Here is a 22,043-nt window from a genome sequence, read left to right as displayed (position 1 = left end):
TGGGACAAAAAAGATCTTGCTGTGATTTATATCAAGAGTGTTCTGCCTATGTTTTCCTCTAAGAGTTTTATAGTGTCTGGCCTTACATTTAGGTCTTTAATCCCTTTTGAGTTTATTTTTGTGTATGGTGTTAAGGAGTGTTCTAATTTCATTCTTTTACCTGTAGCTGTCCAGTTTTCCCAGCACCACTTATTGAAGAGACTGTCTTTTCTCCATTGTATATCCTTGCCTCCTTTGCCATAGATTAGCTGACCATAGGAGTGTGGGTTTATTGCTGGGCTTTCTATCCTGTTCCATTGATCTATGTTTCTGTTTTTGTGCCAGTACCGTATTGTCTTGATTACTGTAGCTCTGTTGTATAGTATGAAGTCAGGGAGTCTGATTCCTCCAGCTCCATTTTTTTCCCCTCAAGATTGCTTTGGCTGTTCGGGGTCTTTTGTGTCTTAATACAAATTTGAAGATTTTTTGTTCTAGTTCTGTAAAAAATGCCATTGATAATTTGATAGGGATTGCATTGAATCTGTAGATTGCTTTGGTTACTATAGTCATTTTCAAAATATTGATTCTTCCAAACTAAGAACATGGTATGTCTCTCCATCTGTTTGTATCATCTTTGATTTCTTTCATCAGTGTCTTATAGTTTTCTGAGTACAGGTCTTTTACCTCCTTAGGTAGGTTTATACCTAGGTATTTTATTCTTTCTGTTGCAATGGTGAATGGGATTGTTTACTTAATTTCTCTTGCTGATCCTTCATTGTTAGTATATAGGAATGCAAGAGATTTCTGTGCATTAATTTTGTATCCTACAACTTTACCAAATTCATTGATTAGCTCTAGTAGTTTTCTGGTGGCATCTTTAGGATACTCTATGTATAGTATCATGTCATATGCAGCAAACAGTGATCCAGTTTTACTTCTTCTTTTCCAATTTGGATCCCTTTTATTTCTTCTTCTCTGATTGCTGTGGCTAAAATTTCCAAAACTATGTTGAATAATAGTGGCGAGAGTGTATTCTTGTCTTGTTCCTGATCTTAGAGGAAATGCTTTCAGTTTTTCACCACTGAGAATGATGCTTGCTGTGGGTTTGTCACATATGGCCTTTATTATGTGGAGGTAGGTTCCCTCTATGCCCACTTTCTGGAGAGTTTTTATCATAAATGGGTGCTGAATTGTGTCAAAAGCTTCTTCTGCATCTATTGAGATGATCATACAGTTTTTATTCTTCAATTTGTTAATATGGTGTATCACATTGATTGATTTGCATATATTGAAGAATCCTTGCATCCCTGGGATAAATCCCACTTGATCATGGTGTATGATCTTTTTAATGTGTTGTTGGATTCTGTTTGCTAGTATTTTGTTGAGGATTTTTGCATCTATATTTATCAGTGATATTGGTCTGTAATTTTCTTTTTTTGTGATATCTTTGTCTGGTTTTGGTCTCAGGGTGATGGTGGCCTAGTAGAATGAGTTTGGGAGTGTTCCTTCCACTGCAGTTTTTTGGAAGAGTTTAAGAAGGATGGGTGTTAGCTCTTCTCTAAATGTTTGATATAATTCACCTGTGAAGCCATCTGGTCCTGGACTTTTGTTTGTTGGAAGATTTTTTTTTTTTTTTTTTTTTTTTTGTGGTACGTGGGCCTCTCAGTGCTGTGGCCTCTCCCGTTGCGGACCACAGGCTCCGGACGGGCAGGCTCAGTGGCGATGGCTCATGGGCCCAGCTGCTCCATGGCACGTGGGATCTTCCCGGACCGGGGCACGAACCCAGGTCGCCTGCATCGGCAGGCAGACTCCCAACCACTGCGCCACCGGGGAAGCCCTGTTGGAAGATTTTTAATCACAGTTTCAATTTCATTACTTGTGATTGGTCTGTTTATATTTTCTATTTCTTCCTGGTTCAGTCTTAGAAGGTTATACCTTCTAGGAATTTGTCCATTTCTTCCAGGTTGCCCATTTTTTTGGCATAGAGTTGCTTGTAGTAGTCTCTTTTGATGTGCTGTATTTCTGTGGTGTCTGTTGTAAGTTCTCCTTTTTCATTTCTAATTTTACTGATTTGAGTCCTCTCCCTCTTTTTCTTGATGAGTCTGGCTAAAGGTTTATCAATTTTATCTTCTCAGAGAACCAGCTTTTAGTTTTATTGGTCTTTGCTATTGTTTTCCTTGTTTCTAGTTCATTTATTTCTGCTCTTATCTTTATGTTTTTTCCTTCTACTAATTTTGGGTTTTCTTTGTTCTTCTTTCTCCAGTTCCTTTAGGTGTAAGGTTAGATTGTTTATTTGAGATTTTTCCTGTTTCTTGAGGTAGGATTGTATTGCTATAAACTTCCCTCTTAGAACTGCTTTTGCTGCATCCCATAGGTTTTGGATCATCGTGCTTTTGTTGTCATTTGTCTCTAGGTATTTTTTGATTTCCTCAGTGATCTCTTGGTTATTTAGTAATGTATTGTTTAGCTTCCATGTGTTTGTGTTTTTTATGGGTTTTTTTCCCTGTAATTTATTTCTAATCTCATAGTGCTGTGGTCAGAAAAGATGCTTGATATGATTTCAATTTTCTTAAACTTACTGAGGCTTGATGTGTGACCCAAGATGTGATCTATCCTGGAGAATGTTCCATGTGCATTTGAGCAGAAAGTGTAATCTGTTGTTTTTGGATGAAATGTCCTATAAATGTCAATTAAATCTATCTGGTGTATTGTGTCATTTAAAGCTTGTATTTCCTTATTAATTTTCTGTCTGGATGATCTGTCCATTGGTGTAAGTGAGGTGTTAAAGTCCCCCACTACTATTGTGTTACTGTCGATTTCCTCTTTTATAGCTGTTAGCAGTTGCCTTATGTATTGAAGTGCTCCTGTGTTGGGTGCATATGTATTTATAATTGTTATATCTTCTTCTTGGATTGATCCCTTGATCATTATGTAGTGTCCTTCCTTGTCTCGTGTAACATTCTTTATTTTAAACTCTATTTTATCTGATATGAGTATTGCTACTCCAGCTTTCTTTTGATTTCCATTTGCATGGAATACCTTTTTCCATTCTCTCACTTTCAGTCTGTATGTGTCCCTAGGTCTGAAGTAGGTCTCTTGTAGACAGCATACATATAGGGGTCTTGTTTTTCTATCTATTCAGCAAGCTTATGTCTTTGGGTTAGAACATTTAACTCATTTACATTTAAGGTAATTATCGATATGTATGTTCCTATTATCATTTTCTTAATTGTTTTGGGTTTGCTTTTTTAGGTCCTTTTCTTCTTTTTTGTTTTCCACTTAGAGACGTTCCTTTAGCATTTGTTGTAGAGCTGGTTTGGTGGTGCTGAATTCTCTTAGCTTTTGCTTGTCTGTGAAGCTTTTGATTTCTCTGTCGAATCTGAATGAGATCCTTGCCTGGTAGAGTAATCTTGGTTGTATGTTCTTCCCTTTCATCACTTTAAGTATATCGTGTCACTCCCTTCTGGCTTGTAGAGTTTCTGCTGAGAAATCAGCTTTTAACCTTACGGGAGTTCCCTTGTATGTTATTTGTCATTTTTCCCTTGTTGCTTTTAATAATTTTTCTTTGTCTTTAATTTTTGTAAATTTGATTACTGTGTGTCTTGGCGTGTTTCTCCTTGGGTTTATCCTGCCTGGGACTCTGCGCTTCCTGGACTTGGGTGGCTATTTCCTTTCCCATGTTTGGGAAGTTTTCGACTATAATCTCTTCAAATATTTTCTCTGGTCCTTTCTCTCTCTCTTCTCCTTCTGGGACCCCTAAAATGCGAATGTAGTGTGTTTAATGCTGTCCCAGAGGTCTCGTAGGCTGTCTTCATTTCTTTTCATTCTTTCTTCTTTGTTCTGTTCTGTGGCAGTGAATTCTACCATTCTGTCTTGCAGGTCACTTATCTGTTCTTCTGCCTCGGTTATTCTGCTATTGATTCCTTCTAGTGTATTTTTCATTTCAGATATTGTGTTGTTCACCTCTGTTTGTTTGTTCTTTAATTCTTCTAAGTCTTTGTTAAACATTTCTTGCATCTTCTCGATCTTTGCCTCCATTCTTTTTCCGAGGTCCTGGATCATCTTCACTATCATTATTCTGAATTCTTTTTCTGGAAGGTTGCCTACCTCCACTTCATTTAGTTGTTTTTCTGGGGTTTTATCTTGTTCCTTCATCTGGTACATAGTCCTCTATCTTTCTGTGAATGTGGTTTTCGTTCCACAGGCTGCAGGACTGTAGTTCTTCTTGCTTCTGTTGTCTGCCCTCTGGTGGATGAGGCTATCTAAGAGGCTTATGCAAGCTTCTTGATGGGAGGGACTGGTGGTGGTAGAGCTGGGTGTTGCTCTGGTGGGCAGAGCTCAGTAAAACTTTAATCCGCTTGTCTGCTGATGGGTGGGGCTGAGTTCACTCCCTGTTGGGTGTTTGGCCTGAGATGATCCAGCACTGGAGGCTACAGGCTCTTTGTTTGGTGAGGCTAATGGCAGACTCCAGGAGGGCTCATGCCAAGGAGTACTTCCCAGATCTTCTGCTGCCAGTGTCCTTGTCCCTGCAGTGAGCCAAGCCACCCCCCCCCACCCCGCCTCTGCAGGAGAGCCTCCAACACTGGCAGGTAGGTCTGGTTCAGTCTCCTATGGGGTCGCTGCTCCTTTCCCCTGGGTCCTGATGCGCACACTACTTTGTGTGTGCCCTCCAAGAGTGGAGGCTCTGTTTCCCCCAGTCCTGTTGAAGTCCTGCAATCAAATCCCACTAGCCTTCAAAGTCTGATTCTCTGGGAATTACTCCTCCCAGGTCCTTTGCTGGACCCCCAGGTTGGGAAGCCTGACGTGGGGCTCAGAACCTTCACTCCAGTGGGTGGACTTCTGTGGTATAAGTATTCTCCAGTTTGTGAGTTACGCACCCAGCGGTTATGGGATTTGATTTTATTGTGATTGCGCCCCTTCTATCGTCTCATTGCAGCTTCTTCTCCTTTGTCTTTGGATGTGGGGTATCTTGAACTTTTTTGGTGAGTTCCAGTGTCTTCCTATTGATGACTGTTCAGCAATTAGTTGTGATTCCGGTGCTCCCGCAAGAAGAAGTGAGCTCATGTCCTTCTACTTCACCATATTGAACCAATCTCTCTTCTCTTGTTGCGGAGCAGGGGCTCTAGGCACGGGCTTCAGTAGTTGTGGTACGCAGGCTCAGTAGTTGTGGCACACAGGTTTAGTTGCTCTGCGGCATGTGGGACCTTCCCAGACCAGGGATCGAACCCGTGTCCCCTGCACTGGCAGGCAGATTTTTAACCACTGCACCACCAGGGAAGTCCCCCCTGGTGTGTCTTTGAAACCTGGAAAGCTCTGAAAACCAAAAGTCATTTAGAACTCATTTGGTGGCACAGTGTGACCTGAATTAACCTGATTTATCCCACTGAGTGTGAATATATTTTGCAGCAGAAAATATTAATACATTGGATCACTAGGGTCTCCCTGGACTCCTCTAGGGGTATTATATATAATCTACCTTAAATGCACTGCTTTACCTTTCTAAAATTCAAAAAATATTCTGATTCCAAAACGCATCTGGACCCAAGATTCTCAGATAAAGGACGGTGGACGTACATATACATTAAGATTTGGTCTGTCCAGGCTCTGTGCTTTGTAAGCATTGCTTCAGTAATCCTTCCAACTGTACAGCAGGCACCATTTGTATACCCATTTTACAGATGAGGAAAGTGAAGCACAGAGAGGTTAAGGGACATGACCCTTCTTCCCAAGGACTTGAAAGTGTGAAAGGTGGGTAAGGGCTTTCAAGAACCAAAAACTCAAACAAGTTTGGCTGCCTGGCAGCCCCTCCTACAGCCCAGAGCAGTGGGCTGATGGTGGACCTGCATCCTCACAGACAAGCTCTCCAAAACCTCTGCCTGCCAGCAAAATCCACAGCTCCTGGATAATGGTGAGACCAATCCTGGAAGCACTCTCTTCCCAAGATCCTGGGGACTGCTGGTCTAGACAGTTTTCCTTTGTTCTTATTGCCCCTACAGCAACACTGCCTCTTTGTATGACCTTGGGTGAGTCACATAACCCAAGTCTCAGTCTTCTCATTCATAAAGTTGTGAGCTGAGGAAACAGTTCTTATCTCATAGAGCTGTTCTCAGCACAGGGTGGGCGCTCTGTGAGTGGTAAGCATGGTTGTAACTGAAGGGCCCCTTAGGCCACCTGACCCCCTTCCTGTTTTTGCAGCTTCACGCACTGAGCGCAGGTATGAAGGCCTTGGTGTCGGATTTCTGCATCCAGGGGGCTGAGCTGTGCCGCAGGGCCTGTGGTGGACATGGCTACTCGAAGCTGAGCGGCCTGCCCTCTCTGGTCACCAGAGTGACAGCCTCCTGCACCTATGAGGGTGAGAACACGGTGCTCTACCTGCAGACGGCCAGGTAAGGCCCATGCCTCTGTCCAACCCCCAGGGACCCCACCAAGCCTCTGCCTGGGTTGAAGCACCATCTGATGCCCACAGAGGGAACAGACTTTGGGGACCACCGTTTGCAGACTGTCCAACTCCCACATTATGTCTCCAATCCATCCACTTCTCCCCAGACTCATGCAGCCCCCAGCCAGGCTGCCACACCCTCTCACCGGGACAACATCAATCTCCTCACTGGTCGGCTGCTTCCACCCTGCCCCACTTCCGTCCCTCCTCCACAGGCAGCCAGGGGGATTTTTTCGAAACCTAAAGAAGACCACATCTTTCTCTTGCTTGAAATTCTTCAGTGGCTTCCCACAGCTCACAGGAAAATGCCACAGTCCACACTGTGGCCTGCAAGGACCTCAGGACGTGGCCCCTGCCTCCCCTCCCTCCTCTCACCACCTTCTCCTCTGCTCACTTTGCCAGCCACACGTTTCTTCTTCGGGGCCTGCACACCCACTTCCCTCCCCCTAATCCTCTCCACCGCCAGGGTCCTCCTCATCTTCAGGTCTCAGCTAAAATGACACTTCCTTCAGATGCCCCCCCTGCGTCTCTTTTTGTGTGACGGGCCTGGAGGGCAGGGAGTCTGCCGGCCTTGTTCACTGTAGCATCCCCAGGTTCAGCACAGGGTCTGCACCAGGAGGCTCCAACCTGAAAGGCAGGGAGGAATGGCTGATTCCCCCTCCCCGCAACAGGCGGTTTCTTCCTCTCTCTCTTATGTCTGTGGGTCTCGTGGCTGACCAGGCCTTTCACGTGCGTCTATCTCACGTGAATAGACAGGGCAAATACGTCTCCAGGCAGGGAGAAAGGACCTGCTGGCAAATTGGCTATGTAACATTTCTTTAAAAAATTTTAAACATACAACATTGGTTTTTTCTTTTCAAATTACAAAAGGAACAAAAAATCATGTGTCAGACACTCTGTGCCCCGCACTGTGCCAAGTGCTCTGCAAATATGAGCTCATTCAGTTTTCCCAAACCCCCTCTCAGGTGACCCCATCCTCATCTAGAGATGGAGGCACTGAGGCTGAGGGAAGTGACGTCACACAGGTCTGCGTGGAGCTGCAGAGGAATCCAGGGTTGTCTGACCCAGAGCCGCTAACCATTGGATTAGCACAAGGAAGAAGCTAAGAGTCACCTGTAGCTCTCCTATACATGCTCGCAATCTTGCATCTATCCTTTTAGGAGCTAGGAAAATTTAATTTCCGCCATCACGGTACAATTCATCATAAATCCCCGAATCATAAGATCTCAACCAAGAGAAAAGATTCTGTTTGTTCAGGTATCAAGAGAGTTTATGTTTGGGCCTCCCTGGTGGCGCAAGTGGTTGAGAGTCCGCCTGCCGATGCAGGGGATACGGGTTCGTGCCCCGGTCTGGGAGGATCCCATATGCCGCGGAGCGGCTGGGCCCGTGAGCCATGGCCGCTGAGCCTGCGCGTCCGGAGCCTGTGCTCCGCAACGGGGGAGGCCACAACAGTGAGAGAGGCCCGCATACCGCAAAAAAAAAAAAAAAAAAAAGAGAGTTTATGTTCATGATCTGAGAATGTCTGCGGTCTACAGCTCCAGCTCCATTTCACTGTGAAAGAAGCTACAGCCTCGGGATGCATTTCGGCTTTTGAGTGAAGAGTAGCTATCAGTAGGGACCTGGGAAAGAAAGTGGGTGGCCCTGGTTCTCCCACGGGGAGCATAAGAGTGCATGACGCTGGGAGAGGGGTGCTGGGCTGTCCCTCATGGCTCCCCACCCTCTCACCTGCTGGTACCCCTGCCCCCCAGGTTTCTGGTGAAGAGCTACCTGCAGGCTCAGGAGTCCACATCACAGAGGTCTCTCCCTCAGTCTGTTGCATACCTGACTGCACCTGACCTGGCCAAGTGCCCAGCCCAAAAGGTAGCCGACTTCCTCCACCCAGAGCTTTACACCACGGCCTGGGCACACGTGGCAGCCAGGTGAGCCAAGCTCAGAAATCAACCATCCCACCTGGGGGCAGGCTTCTTCCCACTAAGGCCTTTGGGACTGGCTGGGTGGACATCCTAGGATACTCTTCCAAAAACCACCCCCTTCCCCAACCTCCTCAGTCCTCTCAGCTCCTGCCACCAGGGGAAGAAAGGAGAATTCACCTGTCAGCCATGGACCACTATCACTTCCCCATCCTGGTCAAGATAGTAGGAAGACATCACGTCTCTAGCCAGTGCAAGGAATTTTTAAAACCTTTAGGTTCTCACTGTGGTTTGCATTACAAAGAATGTACCCATATGTAAATACTACATATGCATTGGTACGTAAATACTAATAAATAAAGCAATACAGTCATCCATCTGTATCTGCAGGGGATTGGTTCCAGGACCCCTGCGGATACCAAACTCTCAGGATGCACAAGTCCCTTCTATAAAATGGGATATTTGCAAATTTGCAATATTATGTGTAGGTATTTGCATACGCACATCCTCCCATTTACTTTAAATCATCTCTAGATTACTTATAATACCCAATAAAATGTAAATATTATGTAAATAGGTGTAAATACAATGTAAATGATATGTAAATAGTTGCCAGCGTGCAGCAAATTCTATTTTTGCTTTTTGGAACTTTCTAGAATTGTTTTTTCCAAATATTTGATTCGTGGTTGAATTTGAAGATGTGGAAACTGTGGATACAGAGGGACAACTGTGCTCACATATTCGAAATATCCCACAATCTAAAAATAATTTTCAAAAATGTGACTATAACGAGGGAGAGTATATGTTTATTTCCAGGGTCTAGTAAGCTCCAGGTAACACAGACAAGACCAAGGACTCCTCCATTCTGTCATCCAGCAAATATCGTCGGACACTTACTGTATGTCAGGAATGTCCAAACATGCCAGGGGGCTGGGAATAAAGACACCATCATGGAAAAGGTGGAGAGATTTAGCTACCTAGAAAGGAAACCTTCTGAGCCCCTCCCCAACTAAAACACCAAAAACAACCTGGAAAAAATAGTTTCAGTATACAATATGAGGTCTTATATCCCAACCTGTGGTCTCAGGGATGGTTAATAGTTATTTCAAGATCACAAGCAACTTGGGACATTCATTTATGTTTTTCCACAAATATTTAGTACCTATAATCTGCCAGGCACTGTTCCAGTCACTAGGGATCTATCGGTAAACCAGTCTGATAAAAAGCCCAGGCCTCCAGCTTCCCTGGTAGCACAGTGGTTAAGAATCCGCCTGCCAATGCAGGGGATATGGGTTCGAGCCCTGGTCTGAAAGATCCCACATGCCACGGAGCAACTAAGCCCGTGTGCCACAACTACTGAGCCTGCGCTCTAGAGCCCACAAGCCGTAACTACTGAGCCTGCATGTTGCAACTACTGAAGCCCGTGAGCCTAGAGCCTGTGCTCCACAAGAGAAGCCCCTGCAATGAGAAGCCCACACACCGCAACGAAGAGTAGCCCCCGCTCGCTGCAACTAGAGAAAGCCCGCGCGCAGCAACGAAGACCCAATGCAGCAAAAAAAAAAAAAAAAGCCCAGGTCTCACAGAACTAACATTTCAGTTGGAGCAGTGGGGCAGGCAAAATAAGGCTGCTCAGGGTAATTAAAATGCTATCACAGTTGGTCTTCCATATCCCCAGATGCAGAACCTGTGAATAAGGAGGGTGATCATACTACACTTTTATAACAGGACTTGAGTATCTCAAGTTTGGTATCCGAGACGGTCCTGGAACCAATCCCCCCCGCTCCCCGAGATACCAAGGGACGGCTGTATATTGCTTTTTGCTTAGAACTCAATGTGCGTGCTTATCTATCCCATGACAAAGCAAAATAAGTATTGCTTAATAAACAGTTTGTTTTGCATACAAATTCCAAGGGTCATGAGTGGATGGGCAGGAAATAGAAAATAAAAGAATAAAGGTTAACTAAATGGCAAATTACCAATTTCGTGGTTTGGAGAACAAGGATTGGTTTTCTTTTCTCCTCTTTTCTTTTCTTTTAAGGTCCCTTTGGTAGAACTTGGAGCAGACTGGGTGACTGACAGGCTTCACCAGCCTTTAGAGGAAAACCACTCTCCTTGCTCAGCCATAGGAAGTCAGTCAGTTGAAAGGCCTGAAAACACTGGTATCAGGATGGAATCTGCATTAGAAAGAAGGGATGGTGCCTGGCCCAGGGCCCTGAGGCTTTACCACCGGGAGGTTAAGAACAGCTCCACTCCTTATTAGCTACTGACCCTGGACCAGTTAATTAGCCTCTCTAGGACAGTGTTCCCCACTGCAAATTGGGAATGCCTACCCTTAAAAGGGTTAAAGAGATAATGTATATCAAGTATTTAGGTTTGTAACACAAACAAATGGTCAATAAACTGGTATTATTTCTATTTCTGTGGGACCCCAGGCAGCCTGGGACCAAATGCCATCCATCTCTTCCCCACTTGTTCAAGAAACAGAACCTTTTTTCTTTGGCCTTTAGGCTCATAAAGGACTCAGTGCATCATTTACAGACTCTCATGCAATCTGGGGCTGACAGGCACGAGGCATGGAACCAGACCACTGTCATACATCTCCAAGCCGCCAAGGTGAGTTGCCCATCAGCTAAAGCTGAAAGAGACCTGTTTTGTTTCCCCAGCAGGTTGTCCTGCTGAGAAAATCTGAACTCTGCCATTATTCCCCAGCCCTGCTCAGTTGGCTGCCTTCATTTGACTTTCAAGGCTTTAGTCCAGGGTATTTTAATTAAAGGACTTAACTCCAAAGCAATCTTACTGGCAGCTCTTAGGGAAAAAGTGTAATGAGGCAGTGTTATTGGATTTGCTTCAGGCTGTTCAAATATTTCCTCCCAGATAGGAAAGCAGGTCAAGTCTCTCCTTAGCCCCACAGGCAATCCTTAGATGTCTGATTCCATTTCCACTACGTTTTGTGTTTGCGCATAATTCACAGTCAGTCAGCAAATATTTGAGCACCCACTCAACATCAGCCATCAGGCTGGGTACTGGGGGCTGAACAGTGTCCACAGACGGCTACGATTAGGAAAGCACTGTCATGGGGAAATACAGGCTGCCGCAAGGTCCCAGAGCAGGTGCAAGTCTACCCACCTTGAGGAGTCAGAAAGCCTTCTCAGAAGTGGCGTATAGGCCAAGACTGCAAGGATGAGCTGAAATTAACCAGGCAAGGGGTGGAGGCTGTGGCTTTGGACAAGAAGGTGTCCCAGCAAAGGGATGAGGAGGTGCAGGAGGAGGAGGCAAGAAAAGGCATGGTACTTGGGAGGAGATGTACATCCTTCCAAGGAGAACCTAAAGGAAGAAGACAAACCAGGACAGGAAGGAGGATAGGGGAGGAGGAAAGACAGGCAAGGCCTGGCACCTTCTGCACCACTGTGAGAAGTCTGGTTTCTGTTTTTCATTGCAGTGGGAAGCCTTTGCAAGGTTTGTATCAGAGGAGCGAAGCGATCAGTTTCATTCTAGAAGGATCATACAGGCTGCAGGGGGAGGAATGGAGTGGAGGCTAGAGGCCAGTACGGAACAGGCAGCGGCAGTCTGGGCAAGGGCTGAGGGTGATCCAGACCATGAATCTGCCAGAGGGCACAGAGAGAAGTGGGTAGATGCAGAGATATTAAGGGTGTAGAAGAAAGGGACGGGCTTCAGAGAGCAACGCAGTGGGAAGGAGGTAGGAATGACTGCTGAGCTCCAGCTTAGGCAGCTGGGACTCTGGCCCTACCTACAGCTGGAAAACCAAGGTGTTCCCTTCAATCCTCAGGCAGCAGGCCCCGAAAATAGCAGGCTAGAACAAGGGAGCCCAGAAGCGTTTTGCAGCAGCCCTCACGAGGCAGGCGGGGCAGGGCTGGTCAGGCAGGCGGGGCGTGAGCGCCACCTGGTGACCTGCCACCTCCACCACGTCGGCCGGCGCTGGTGTTAACTCTGCCACCCTCCATTCTGCTCTGGCCGCCACAGAGGCACCCCCTGCTGTGTTAAATGTCCGGGCAACACAGAAGAGGGTAAGCAAAGGCTGTGCTCTCACCAGACACCTAAAACGGAACCACACCTGCTCATTATTCGCCTGCTTTCCAAACCCATGCCCGGCCTTCAAATGCACCAGACACTGCTTGCCAGGGTTACCTCACATTAAATGACCCTGAGAGGGAAAGTAGGCATAACCTCAGTTTTAAGGATGAGCGGCTTCCTGGGAAGGTGGTGCCCAAGCCGAGTCTCTAAAGTCATAATGCGCAGGGAAATCTGCGCTTTCTGGTCTTTGTGCTCTGGGAGGCCATCTACTCTACAGGAACCTCAAGTACCCAACTGGGTCTCATCTGGAAACCACAAATGTGTAGGTAGGGTGACGGCAAACGAGGCGGGGTGGGGAACAGTGGCAGAGGGGTGGACAAGGAGGAACGGACCCTGGCCTAAGTTCTGGTCCCAGCCCATTATAATCTCGCCTCAGTCTCTGGTGGCTTTGGCAACACAGCACAGCGGTTAACAGAACAAACTTAACCGAGAGGCAGACTACCCTGGTTTGGATCTCACTGCTACCACTCAGCAGCCAGTGCTTGGGCAGGCAAGGAACTTAAGCTCTCGATGCCTCAGAGGCCTCATCTGCAAAACGGAGCTACTGATAGTACCTGACTTGTAGGATTATTGTGAAGATTAAATGAGTTAATACCTGTGCAACTTAAAGAGCCACCTAGGCTATAAGTGCTACACATCCCACCCCCACCCCTAAATTAGGCAGGAAGCAAGATTGAAACAGACACACACACACACACACACACACACACTAAATAAAGTTCATTGTGTTCAGAGCATGGTGCCAAGGTTTGGCTCAGCCTTTCCCCAAAGGAAGAGGCCGCCTTCCTCTCTCTGGTCCTCCTCCTGCTTTGGAGGCAGAGGTCCTCGGGCAGCTCTTCATCACTCCACTCTTAAACCCAGGTCCCTGAGAATTTAAGGATGTGGCTCTCGGATTAGAAAAGGGAAACAGGGCCTAAGTGAAAAAAGTGAGGCTCTCCAGCTTTGCCAAACTGGGTCCAGCTTGAACACCAAGGGCTGTTTGACCCAGCAGGGGCGGCAGAGCACATCTTCTCCTTTTCCGTATCCAAATGCTGCAAACCCAGCATGGCTGTGAGCACCCCAGGTCCAGGTGGCAAAGTGGTACTGTTAGCACCCCTGTGAGGCCTCCCTGGGAAAGGCAGATCCACTCCAAGTGAGAAACCTCATCAGGTCACTGGCCTGTTGAAGACTCTGGTGGCCCCCTGACCCCCACAGAATAAAATCCCAACCATGTCATTCACAGCCCTTCATCGACCTGGGTCCCAACTGCCCGTCCACCCTAACTTTCACAGTTCCCTGTCATCACCTCACCTTACCCTTAAATTGCTGCAGCCTTCTGAAAGTACAGCCCTGTGCCCGTGCAGTTCTCCCCTGCCTAGAATGACTTTACCCTCATTCCTTGTCCCTCGGGTAAATTCCTTTGATCCCTCAAGACACTCTAAGCCTCGCTACTTCAAGTCACTACCAGCAGGATGGGCATTACTGGGGAGCTATTCCAAAATCTGCATTTTGACAAAATCCCCAGGTAATCTGTACGCACATAAAAATTTGAGAAGACCTAATATATATGCTCTCCTTTTCTCTCTCCTCCCATAGAACTCGTATATCCTATCAGATAAAAATAATGTGCATTTGCCTTAGGGAGAAGGGTTTAATAACCAGTAGGGCAGGAGCACCCACCAGTCAGAAAGGACTTCAGACCTAAGGGAGGCAGCGTCCTGAAAGCCGCCTGCTGGGTCGGGCGGCGTTAAACCTTTAGTTGCTGGGCTGTGTGGAGGAGGGGGCATCCCTGGGAAGAAGCCTGGCAGAGGGGGTTCTCACCAGTTGAGGGCAGTGGTCACTTACCAACCAGCAGCAAAGTATTATTATTATTTTTTTTTTTTTCGGTATGCGGGCCTCTCACTGTTGTGGCCTCTCCCGTTGCGGAGCACAGGCTCCAGACGCGCAGGCTCAGCGGCCATGGCTCACGGGCCAAGCCGCTCCGCGGCATATGGGATCCTCCCAGACCGGGGCACGAACCCGTATCCCCTGCATCGGCAGGCGGACTCTCAACCACTTGCGCCACCAGGGAGGCCCAGCAAAGTATTATTTTAACCACTGACAAAGCTGGACTGATGTATATGGGCTAAGTAGCTTACCTCAAGGAGTTTACAGTCTAGCTGGGATAAATTTCATGTACATCTTGAACCTCTATTCTCTCACTTCAAGGCACACGCATACACACACACACACACACACACAACCACTGCCTTGAACACAGCAGACAATAAGTAGCTGTTTTCTTGAGAAAAGCAGTGCTGTCCTCCACTGTCCACAGGTCAGCCTCCAATACTGCTTTCAAACCTACTTGACTGGCCCAAGGAAAATGAGGAAACTAAGGGCCAAGTCCCAGAGCCCACCAGCCCCCAGCACGCGCACACACACACACGCGTGCACACACCCCTGTCAAAAAGGCTCAGTGAGACGCGGTGAGCTGGTAGAAAGGCAGCTGCCTGTCAGCCTGCTGGGAAACACATGGCCACAGCAAGCTTATTCCAGCAGTTTTGCCAAGCTTCCAGGATGACTTGTCGAGGCAGAAATCAGAGGCTAACGCATCTTTGTGTCTTTGTAGGCACACCTCTACTATGTCACTGTGAAGATTTTTACAGAAGCTCTGGAGAAACTGGAAAACCAACCAGCAATTCAGCAGGTGCTCAAACGCCTCTGTGATCTCTATGCTTTACACGGCATCATGACTAACACGGGCGACTTTCTCCACGATGGCTTCCTATCCGGCGCCCAAATAGATGTGGCGAGAAAAGCCTACCTGGACCTGCTCCCCCTCATCCGGTGAGTGGGGGCCCTTCACCCTAAGCCCTTTGTTCACTTCAAACTCCAAAACCTTCAACTCTAAAACCTTGTTAAATGGGGGTCTGGCAAAAGCAGCACCAGCCCTGGACAGGTTTACATCCTAGCATCATTACACCAACATAAAGCATTATGAATTGATGAAAGGAAAAAATGGGGGAAAAATCACAACTAAAAATGCTTAAGAATTACCTAGCTACCTCAATCGAACTCTTCAACATTGTCCAGAAATGACAGAATCTACAGAATATGAATAAAAGCATACTACATATTAATAATATGTATTAATTAATAATATTAATGAGCCTTGGTCTTAGCGAATACTTAAGGAACGCTTATGCGTGGCAGGCACTATGCCAAAAGCTTTTATATACATCATCTCATTGAACCCTGATAGGGTTCTGAAGTGGATACTATTACACTCCCCATTTTACAGGGGAGGAAATTCAGGCTTAGGGCCCAAGGTCACACAATTAGCCAGAGGAGGGTCGGGGTACAATCTAGGACCTGTCTGCCTCCAGAGCATGTGCTCTTAAACTGTATGTTAAAGTGAAGGTTGGGCTATTGTTTATTTCAAATATATTCTTATCTTTGTTGAATATGCTTAGTTGACTAAGCTCACTTTAACACTCCCTCAGCTTCAAGACGACATTTTTAAAATCTAGTAATTCACATACTGATTTGTAACACAATAATATAGTTTTTATGTGCAGCATAATGCAGTGCAGTTTAGGGCCATGACATACTAATGCCATACTTTCATCCTGTCACTTTATATATAATCTAAATGATCACTTTAAAAACATATAAAAACCAAAGCCCCAACATGACCAGGGTACTGGAAGAAACAGAAATTAATACTAATTAGTAACCATTGTCCATAAGATGGAAAATGAGCTAACTTGAGAACACAACCTTTTCTGAAATAGGATGCCTGTTGTGTATGTTGGGGGCTGGATGTGGTATGACACATGTGTGTATGACTTTTCCCCTAGAACCTCCAATAGTTCACATTATCAACAAGACTAAGAACAAAAAGAAAGGGGAATTTACTGGCAGTCCAGTAGTTAAAAGACTCTGCGCTTCCACTGCAGGGAGCATGGGTTCGATCCCTGGTCAAGGAACTGAGATCCTGCATCCCATGCGGCCCAGCCAATAAATAAAGGTTTGAATTTTTTAATAAAATAAGATATTCACGAAGGAGGTTTAAAAAAAAACTAGACCAGGTTCTTTTTCTTTCTAACAATATGCAACATGTTACATATGACTCCAAATAAGCACCTAACAGATAGTTGGTGGTCAGTAAATGTCTGTTCAATTAAATCTTCAAAAATTATCAAAAACTACATTTGAGATAATTATGCCCCGGGTATTAAACTTTCCCTAATATAGAGAATTCAGTGGTGGGAACCATTAATAGCATGATTGAGTACTGCACAGTTCAAGCCCAAGTGTATCTAACTTTCTGAAACGCTTGGCATTTAAAAGCACATGAAGACAATAATGTTCTAGCCCTGATTGCCAGTGATAATGAAACACAAAAGATCACCTTAATACCTATAAGCATGATTTTTTTAATCTCCAACAGCATGCTAAGTGCTTCCCTTGGCCCCAGAGGCTTACAATTCAAGACAAGAAAGACAGCACTGACGCAAATAGACAACTTGTGCATCAAACCCACAAACTGACTTACTCACATTATGGTTCCTAAGTAACCTTCCGACTACCGCAGGGTAATTAGGTACGTAACAGACTCCGTGCTTTTAACAGTTCTGTGCTCCATGCCTCGATTATTCAGTATCGCCCTCAGATCTCTGAGATGACAAATGAAGGATGGCACACTATTCTAAGTGACACTAAGAACCAGCTCTCTGTGTTATGGTAATTAACTGACCAAAACAGTTTTTAGTTGTTTAAATGGTCATAAAATCTCAGGTGGGAAACTTCCAGGCAAAGACGGCAGATTGAACATATGCATTTATTTTTGTTCCCTCCTGAAACCCTACTAAAACGTCAGTAAATTAATTTAAAAATTTAAAAAGGCATAAACCCATAAAAATTTAAATTTTAAAAGGCATTAACCCACAAAGAAAGAGAACAGGAGAGGAAACATGAAATTTGGAGAGTAGATGGACAAACAGTGACTTAGCAGACCTGAATAAACTGAATCATAAACCAGAAGTAGGAAAAGCCAAGAAGCAATCAAGTGCCACCAAAGAACCTCAAGAACTACAGCACCAGGTACCTCTGGCAATGCGGGTGAAGGTAAAAGTGACAGGATGGGTTGGAAGTCTATTTCAGAAGGAGTTGAACCCCCAGCTCCCCTTCTCCTGTCTGAGTAGTTTTAAGGCTTTGCCTGACCGCACCCTGGCAGAAGGGTAAACAGAGGGTCTACAGACTAGGGGACATCAGGCATAGTTGAGGATGAAGAACATCAGGCTACCCTACAGAAAACAGGGGCCTGAATAAATGTTTACAGGCCAAGGCTGACCGCCCTCTCCCCCAGCCTTCTTTTCCCACTGGTTCCCAGCAAATTGGCAGCCAGGCTAGTGTCCTGCAGGAAAATGATAACATGATCCTCCTCTAGAGAATCTGACCAGCCCAAAGGAGAGAGAAGTAAAAACACTGACACCGAGGTCCCCCAATGGTATAGCCAGTTCACCCCATAGGGAACCCCACACTGACAAGCACACCCAGACTTCTAATCAGCTAGTTAATGCCCCACTCTTAGCTATGGTCAGACACTCAGGGATCACCATCACCTGAGGAAAAGCCCCTGACATAAAAGACAGAGACCAAGCAAGAACAAGGCAACTTGAGGGTCACAAAAGAATCTTCACAGAGAACTTTTTTGAAAGATGAGTAATATCCTCAAAGAGTTAAGAGGAGATATGGCAACCACAAAACAAGAATGTCATTTCTTAAAAAGTAATATTCAGAGAACAACAACAACAAAAAAAGAGCTCTATGAAATTAATGACAGTGAAAATGAAAAGCTCAATTGAAGGACTGGAAGACAAAGCTGCAGACATCTCGCAGAAAGAAAGCAAAAAGGCAAGAAGACAAAAATAGGAGAGAAGATAAAAATAGTAAGAGGACTGATCCTAACTGTCCATCATCTAAAGAACAGGTCTAGAAAGAGAAGACAAAGAAAGCAGAAGACAAAGAAAAAAGCAGAAGGGAGCAAATCATTAATAAAATAATTCAAGAAAATACTCCTCAAATGAAGGATATGAGTTTCAAATTGAAAAGGCCACAGGCTAGAGGAGAGGAAACAAACACACATACACAAAATAAGTCAAACATATAGTGTGCAAAGTGGTAATAAACGCTACGAAGAAAAGGATAGCAGGGAAGGGGGATGAGGAATGCTGGGGGTGGGGGTGGAGGACTGTAGTTTCAAATAGGTTAGAGAAGGCCTCTCGGGGAGAGTGATGTCTGAGGAAAGATCTGAAGGTGGGGAGGTGAGAGGAGCCACGTGGTTGGCTGGGAAAAGTGCATTCCAGGCAAGGGAGAAGTACAAATGCTGGAAGCCAGAGACTGCCTGGCATGTCCATCCAGCAAACAGAGAAGAGGCCGCAGCAGCTGGAGTGGCATGACTGAGGTGGAGAATGAGAACAGAGGTCAGAGAACTAGGGGTGAACTGGGAACGACAAGGGAGTGGGTGTGGGTCACTGCAAAGACGTAAGACTTTGACTTTCACTCTGTGTGAGAACAAGGAAGGTTCTGAGCGTAGGACAGACACAATCTGAGGAGATCTGAGGTGTGTTTCTAAAGGATCACTCCAGCTGCCATATTAAGAATTGACTCAGGAGGGGGACAAGAGTGAAAAGCAGGGAGTCCAGTCAGGAGGCTGCTGCAATAATCCAGGTGAGAGATGCTGCTGGATTGGACCAGGGTGATAGCACTGGAGGTGGTGGGAAGTGGTAGAAGTCTGGATATATTTTGAAGGTAGAACAAGATTTGCTGACAGATTAGATATGGAATGTAAGAGACAGAGAGGAGTCCAGGTTTTGGGCCAGGACAGAGTCGCCATTTACTATAAACGGGGAAGACTACAGGAGGGCCAGGTTTGGGAAGGATGGATAGAAGGTCTAGAAGGTCAGGAGTTTGGTTTTGAATACATCAAGTTTGAAGAGCCTGCTGGAAATCAAGTAAGATGTGAGTAAGCAGGAGACTGGAGAGAGAAATTTCAAAGTCACTGGCATATGGCTGGTATGTGAAGCCATGAGAAGGATGGTATCACAAGGGGTGAGTGTATGAAGAGAAGAGGCCCAAGTACGGAGTCTTGGGACCCTCCAAAGATGATGATGAGGTGACCTCGACAAGAGCTGCTTCAGTGGAGTGGTGGGAGTGAAGACCTAAACGGATCTAGTTGAGGAGGAGAGGCGGAGAAGAACTGGAAAGAGTCATCAACAAGCAGAACTCTTTCAAGAAGTTTTGTCACAAAGCGGAGCCAAGATATGGGTCAGATGATGGAGAGGGAAATAGAGTCAAATGATTGTTTTTAGGTGGGAGAAATGACAGCTTGTTTGTAAACTGATGGAAATGATCCGGGAGAGAGGGGAATTTTGACATTATAGGGGAAAGGCAGGAGGACTTCTGGAACATTGCTCTCTACTAGGCAGGAGGGGAAGGCATCTAGTGGACAAGGAGGGACTGGTCTGAGCTGGGAACCTGGACAGTTTACCTGTACTATGAGAGAAAACCCCATATGTTTAAATGCATGGGTGGGAACTTGTGGAACTCTTCTTACCACTTCTATTTTACCAGTGACATAGGACTCAAAATCATCTAGGTTAAGAGAGATGGGGAGGTGAGTAGTGTAGATGTGAAGATCAAAGAGAAGGTGGGAGATAATCATCTAAGAGAATGAAGGAGTAAATGAATTAGAATGTGATGACTGCTGGGTAGCAATAAGGGCCCACTTGAGTCCTTATTACAACAGTCAGTATTGGTTTTTCCAGCCATATATTGTTGCAAAGGTATGGGGCAAAGTCGGTGGAAAACTGGAAATAATGAGGAATGAGGTTTTGCTAAACAAGTATGACAAAGCAAGAAAAACTGTTGAATATTGTGTGGAGGGAGTGAATATAATAGACCATGGGATTTCAGACAGATGAGGGAAGTGAGACCACGTAGATGAGGAACTTTAAATAGGCAGTAGGTGCCAGGAGGGTCAAAGAATCATGAACAGCCCTATAGGAAAATCATTTCACAATAATGATTAAAGGCCATCCAGGAAGGACTAAATAAGTACAGTATCTCAGTCACCTCAAATACTCTGTGAAACGAGGGTTAAGGAAGAGTGTAAACAAACAACCACATATTTTATTTTATATCCTCTGCTAAAAAAGGAAGGGAAGCATGTGAACATTTATCTTAATCTTTCATTCCATAGGTTAAAATAATTTTGTCGCTTGAAAGGGAAAATAAGAATTATAGAAGTCAGAATAGTAGAGGGAGTAAGCTAGAAAGAGAGGAGACAGTGACAAGAACATGGCTGAGACCATGGTGAGATGCAGATGTGGATGACAAGGCCTAGTGTGTGATCTTGGCGGGCAGTGACAGAGAGAGGCTGTAGAATACGGTCAATGGAGGAGAAGATTCAAGGAACTGAGAAATCAAGTTTTAAAGGAACTTCCACATAGACAGTGAAATCACTAAAAGTTATGACAGAAGTGCTGGAGAGCGACCCCTAGAACAGAAGAGAGGTGGTGGGAACGTGGCTCCGCCGTGAACAGAATACATAAAGTCATACTAACATACAGGATACATACAGTCATAACAAGGTAAGCACTGAATATCAGTCTGGCCAAAACTGTAATTATATTGGGAGGCAGGAAGGCCGTCGGGAGGAAGCAGAGGTTGGGGGATGGGGAGGGGGATGATCGGTACTGGTGAGGAGAGTGGTGCTAAAATAAATCCGTATCTTCTGTAATAGTCAACAGATAATATCTAGCAACAATGAATATGAAGTAGCAATACAAACAAGACATTTAGAGTCATTCAGGTAAATTCCCAAAGTATCAGCTAAAAGACTAAACCTGATTGCCTCTAGGGGTAGGGGGGAAGAAATGAAGGTGAGAGGCAGGGATATGCTGATTTTCAATAACAAGCCTTGAAGAACTATTTGACTCTTTATACTGTGCTTATATAACTGATCAAAAATTAAAACTTAAAAAAAAAAAGCTGAGTTGTTCGAAAAGTGGATAATGATGCAACTTCGAATTAGGTGTTGCTATTCACCATCCCAGATTAATCAGATTCGTAAAAGCAATCTAAAATACAACTCTTTTGTTTTTTTCTCTCAGAAAGGATGCTATCTTGTTAACTGATGCTTTTGACTTCACCGATCAGTGTTTAAATTCAGCACTTGGTTGTTATGATGGAAATGTCTACGAACGTCTGTTCCACTGGGCTCAGAAGTCACCAACCAATACTCAGGTAGTTGAACAGAACACATTATAAATTATGCAAGAGAGCCGAGAGCAAGCAGTGAATATACCTCCATGTTTTCCCATTTTAATTGATTCCCATTAGGTTAGAAAATGCTTGGCATAGCATGTCTATTTAAAATATTTTGAGAATACATAAAAGAAACCAGGAGCAGGGATGTGGCCTGGTAGGAACTCTGAGTCTGAACTGTAATAAGCAAAATGCATTGCTCAGAATTTGGTAAAGGGAATTTGGAGAAAGGGCCAAGCTCTAAATCATGGCTTGACATACACAAGGGCATACACACATAGTGGCAAAGTGGCTTTTAAGTAACAGAAATAAAAAGATAAATCACTGCA

General features: G+C 45.1%; 1 protein-coding gene across 4 annotated transcripts in view; it reads left to right on the top strand.

Annotated features, from left to right (window-relative positions):
* The window catches only part of ACOX2 (acyl-CoA oxidase 2), a 36,140-nt gene that overhangs the window by 10,946 nt on the left and 3,151 nt on the right, over window positions 1–22,043 (top strand). For 3 of the 4 annotated variants that reach the window (XM_060109494.1, XM_060109492.1, XM_060109496.1), the window contains 5 exons: window positions 6,175–6,365; window positions 8,167–8,337; window positions 10,836–10,941; window positions 15,011–15,228; window positions 21,561–21,693. In XM_060109494.1, coding sequence (XP_059965477.1) covers window positions 6,175–6,365; window positions 8,167–8,337; window positions 10,836–10,941; window positions 15,011–15,228; window positions 21,561–21,693 — 819 coding nt within the window. The remainder of the gene's footprint in view (window positions 1–6,174; window positions 6,366–8,166; window positions 8,338–10,835; window positions 10,942–15,010; window positions 15,229–21,560; window positions 21,694–22,043) is intronic. The other variant, XM_060109495.1, reaches the window with a different exon arrangement.

Source organism: Mesoplodon densirostris, chromosome 10, assembly GCF_025265405.1.
Source record: "Mesoplodon densirostris isolate mMesDen1 chromosome 10, mMesDen1 primary haplotype, whole genome shotgun sequence".
NCBI lineage: Eukaryota > Metazoa > Chordata > Mammalia > Artiodactyla > Ziphiidae > Mesoplodon > Mesoplodon densirostris.
This window is presented reverse-complemented; position numbering and strand designations above follow the sequence as displayed.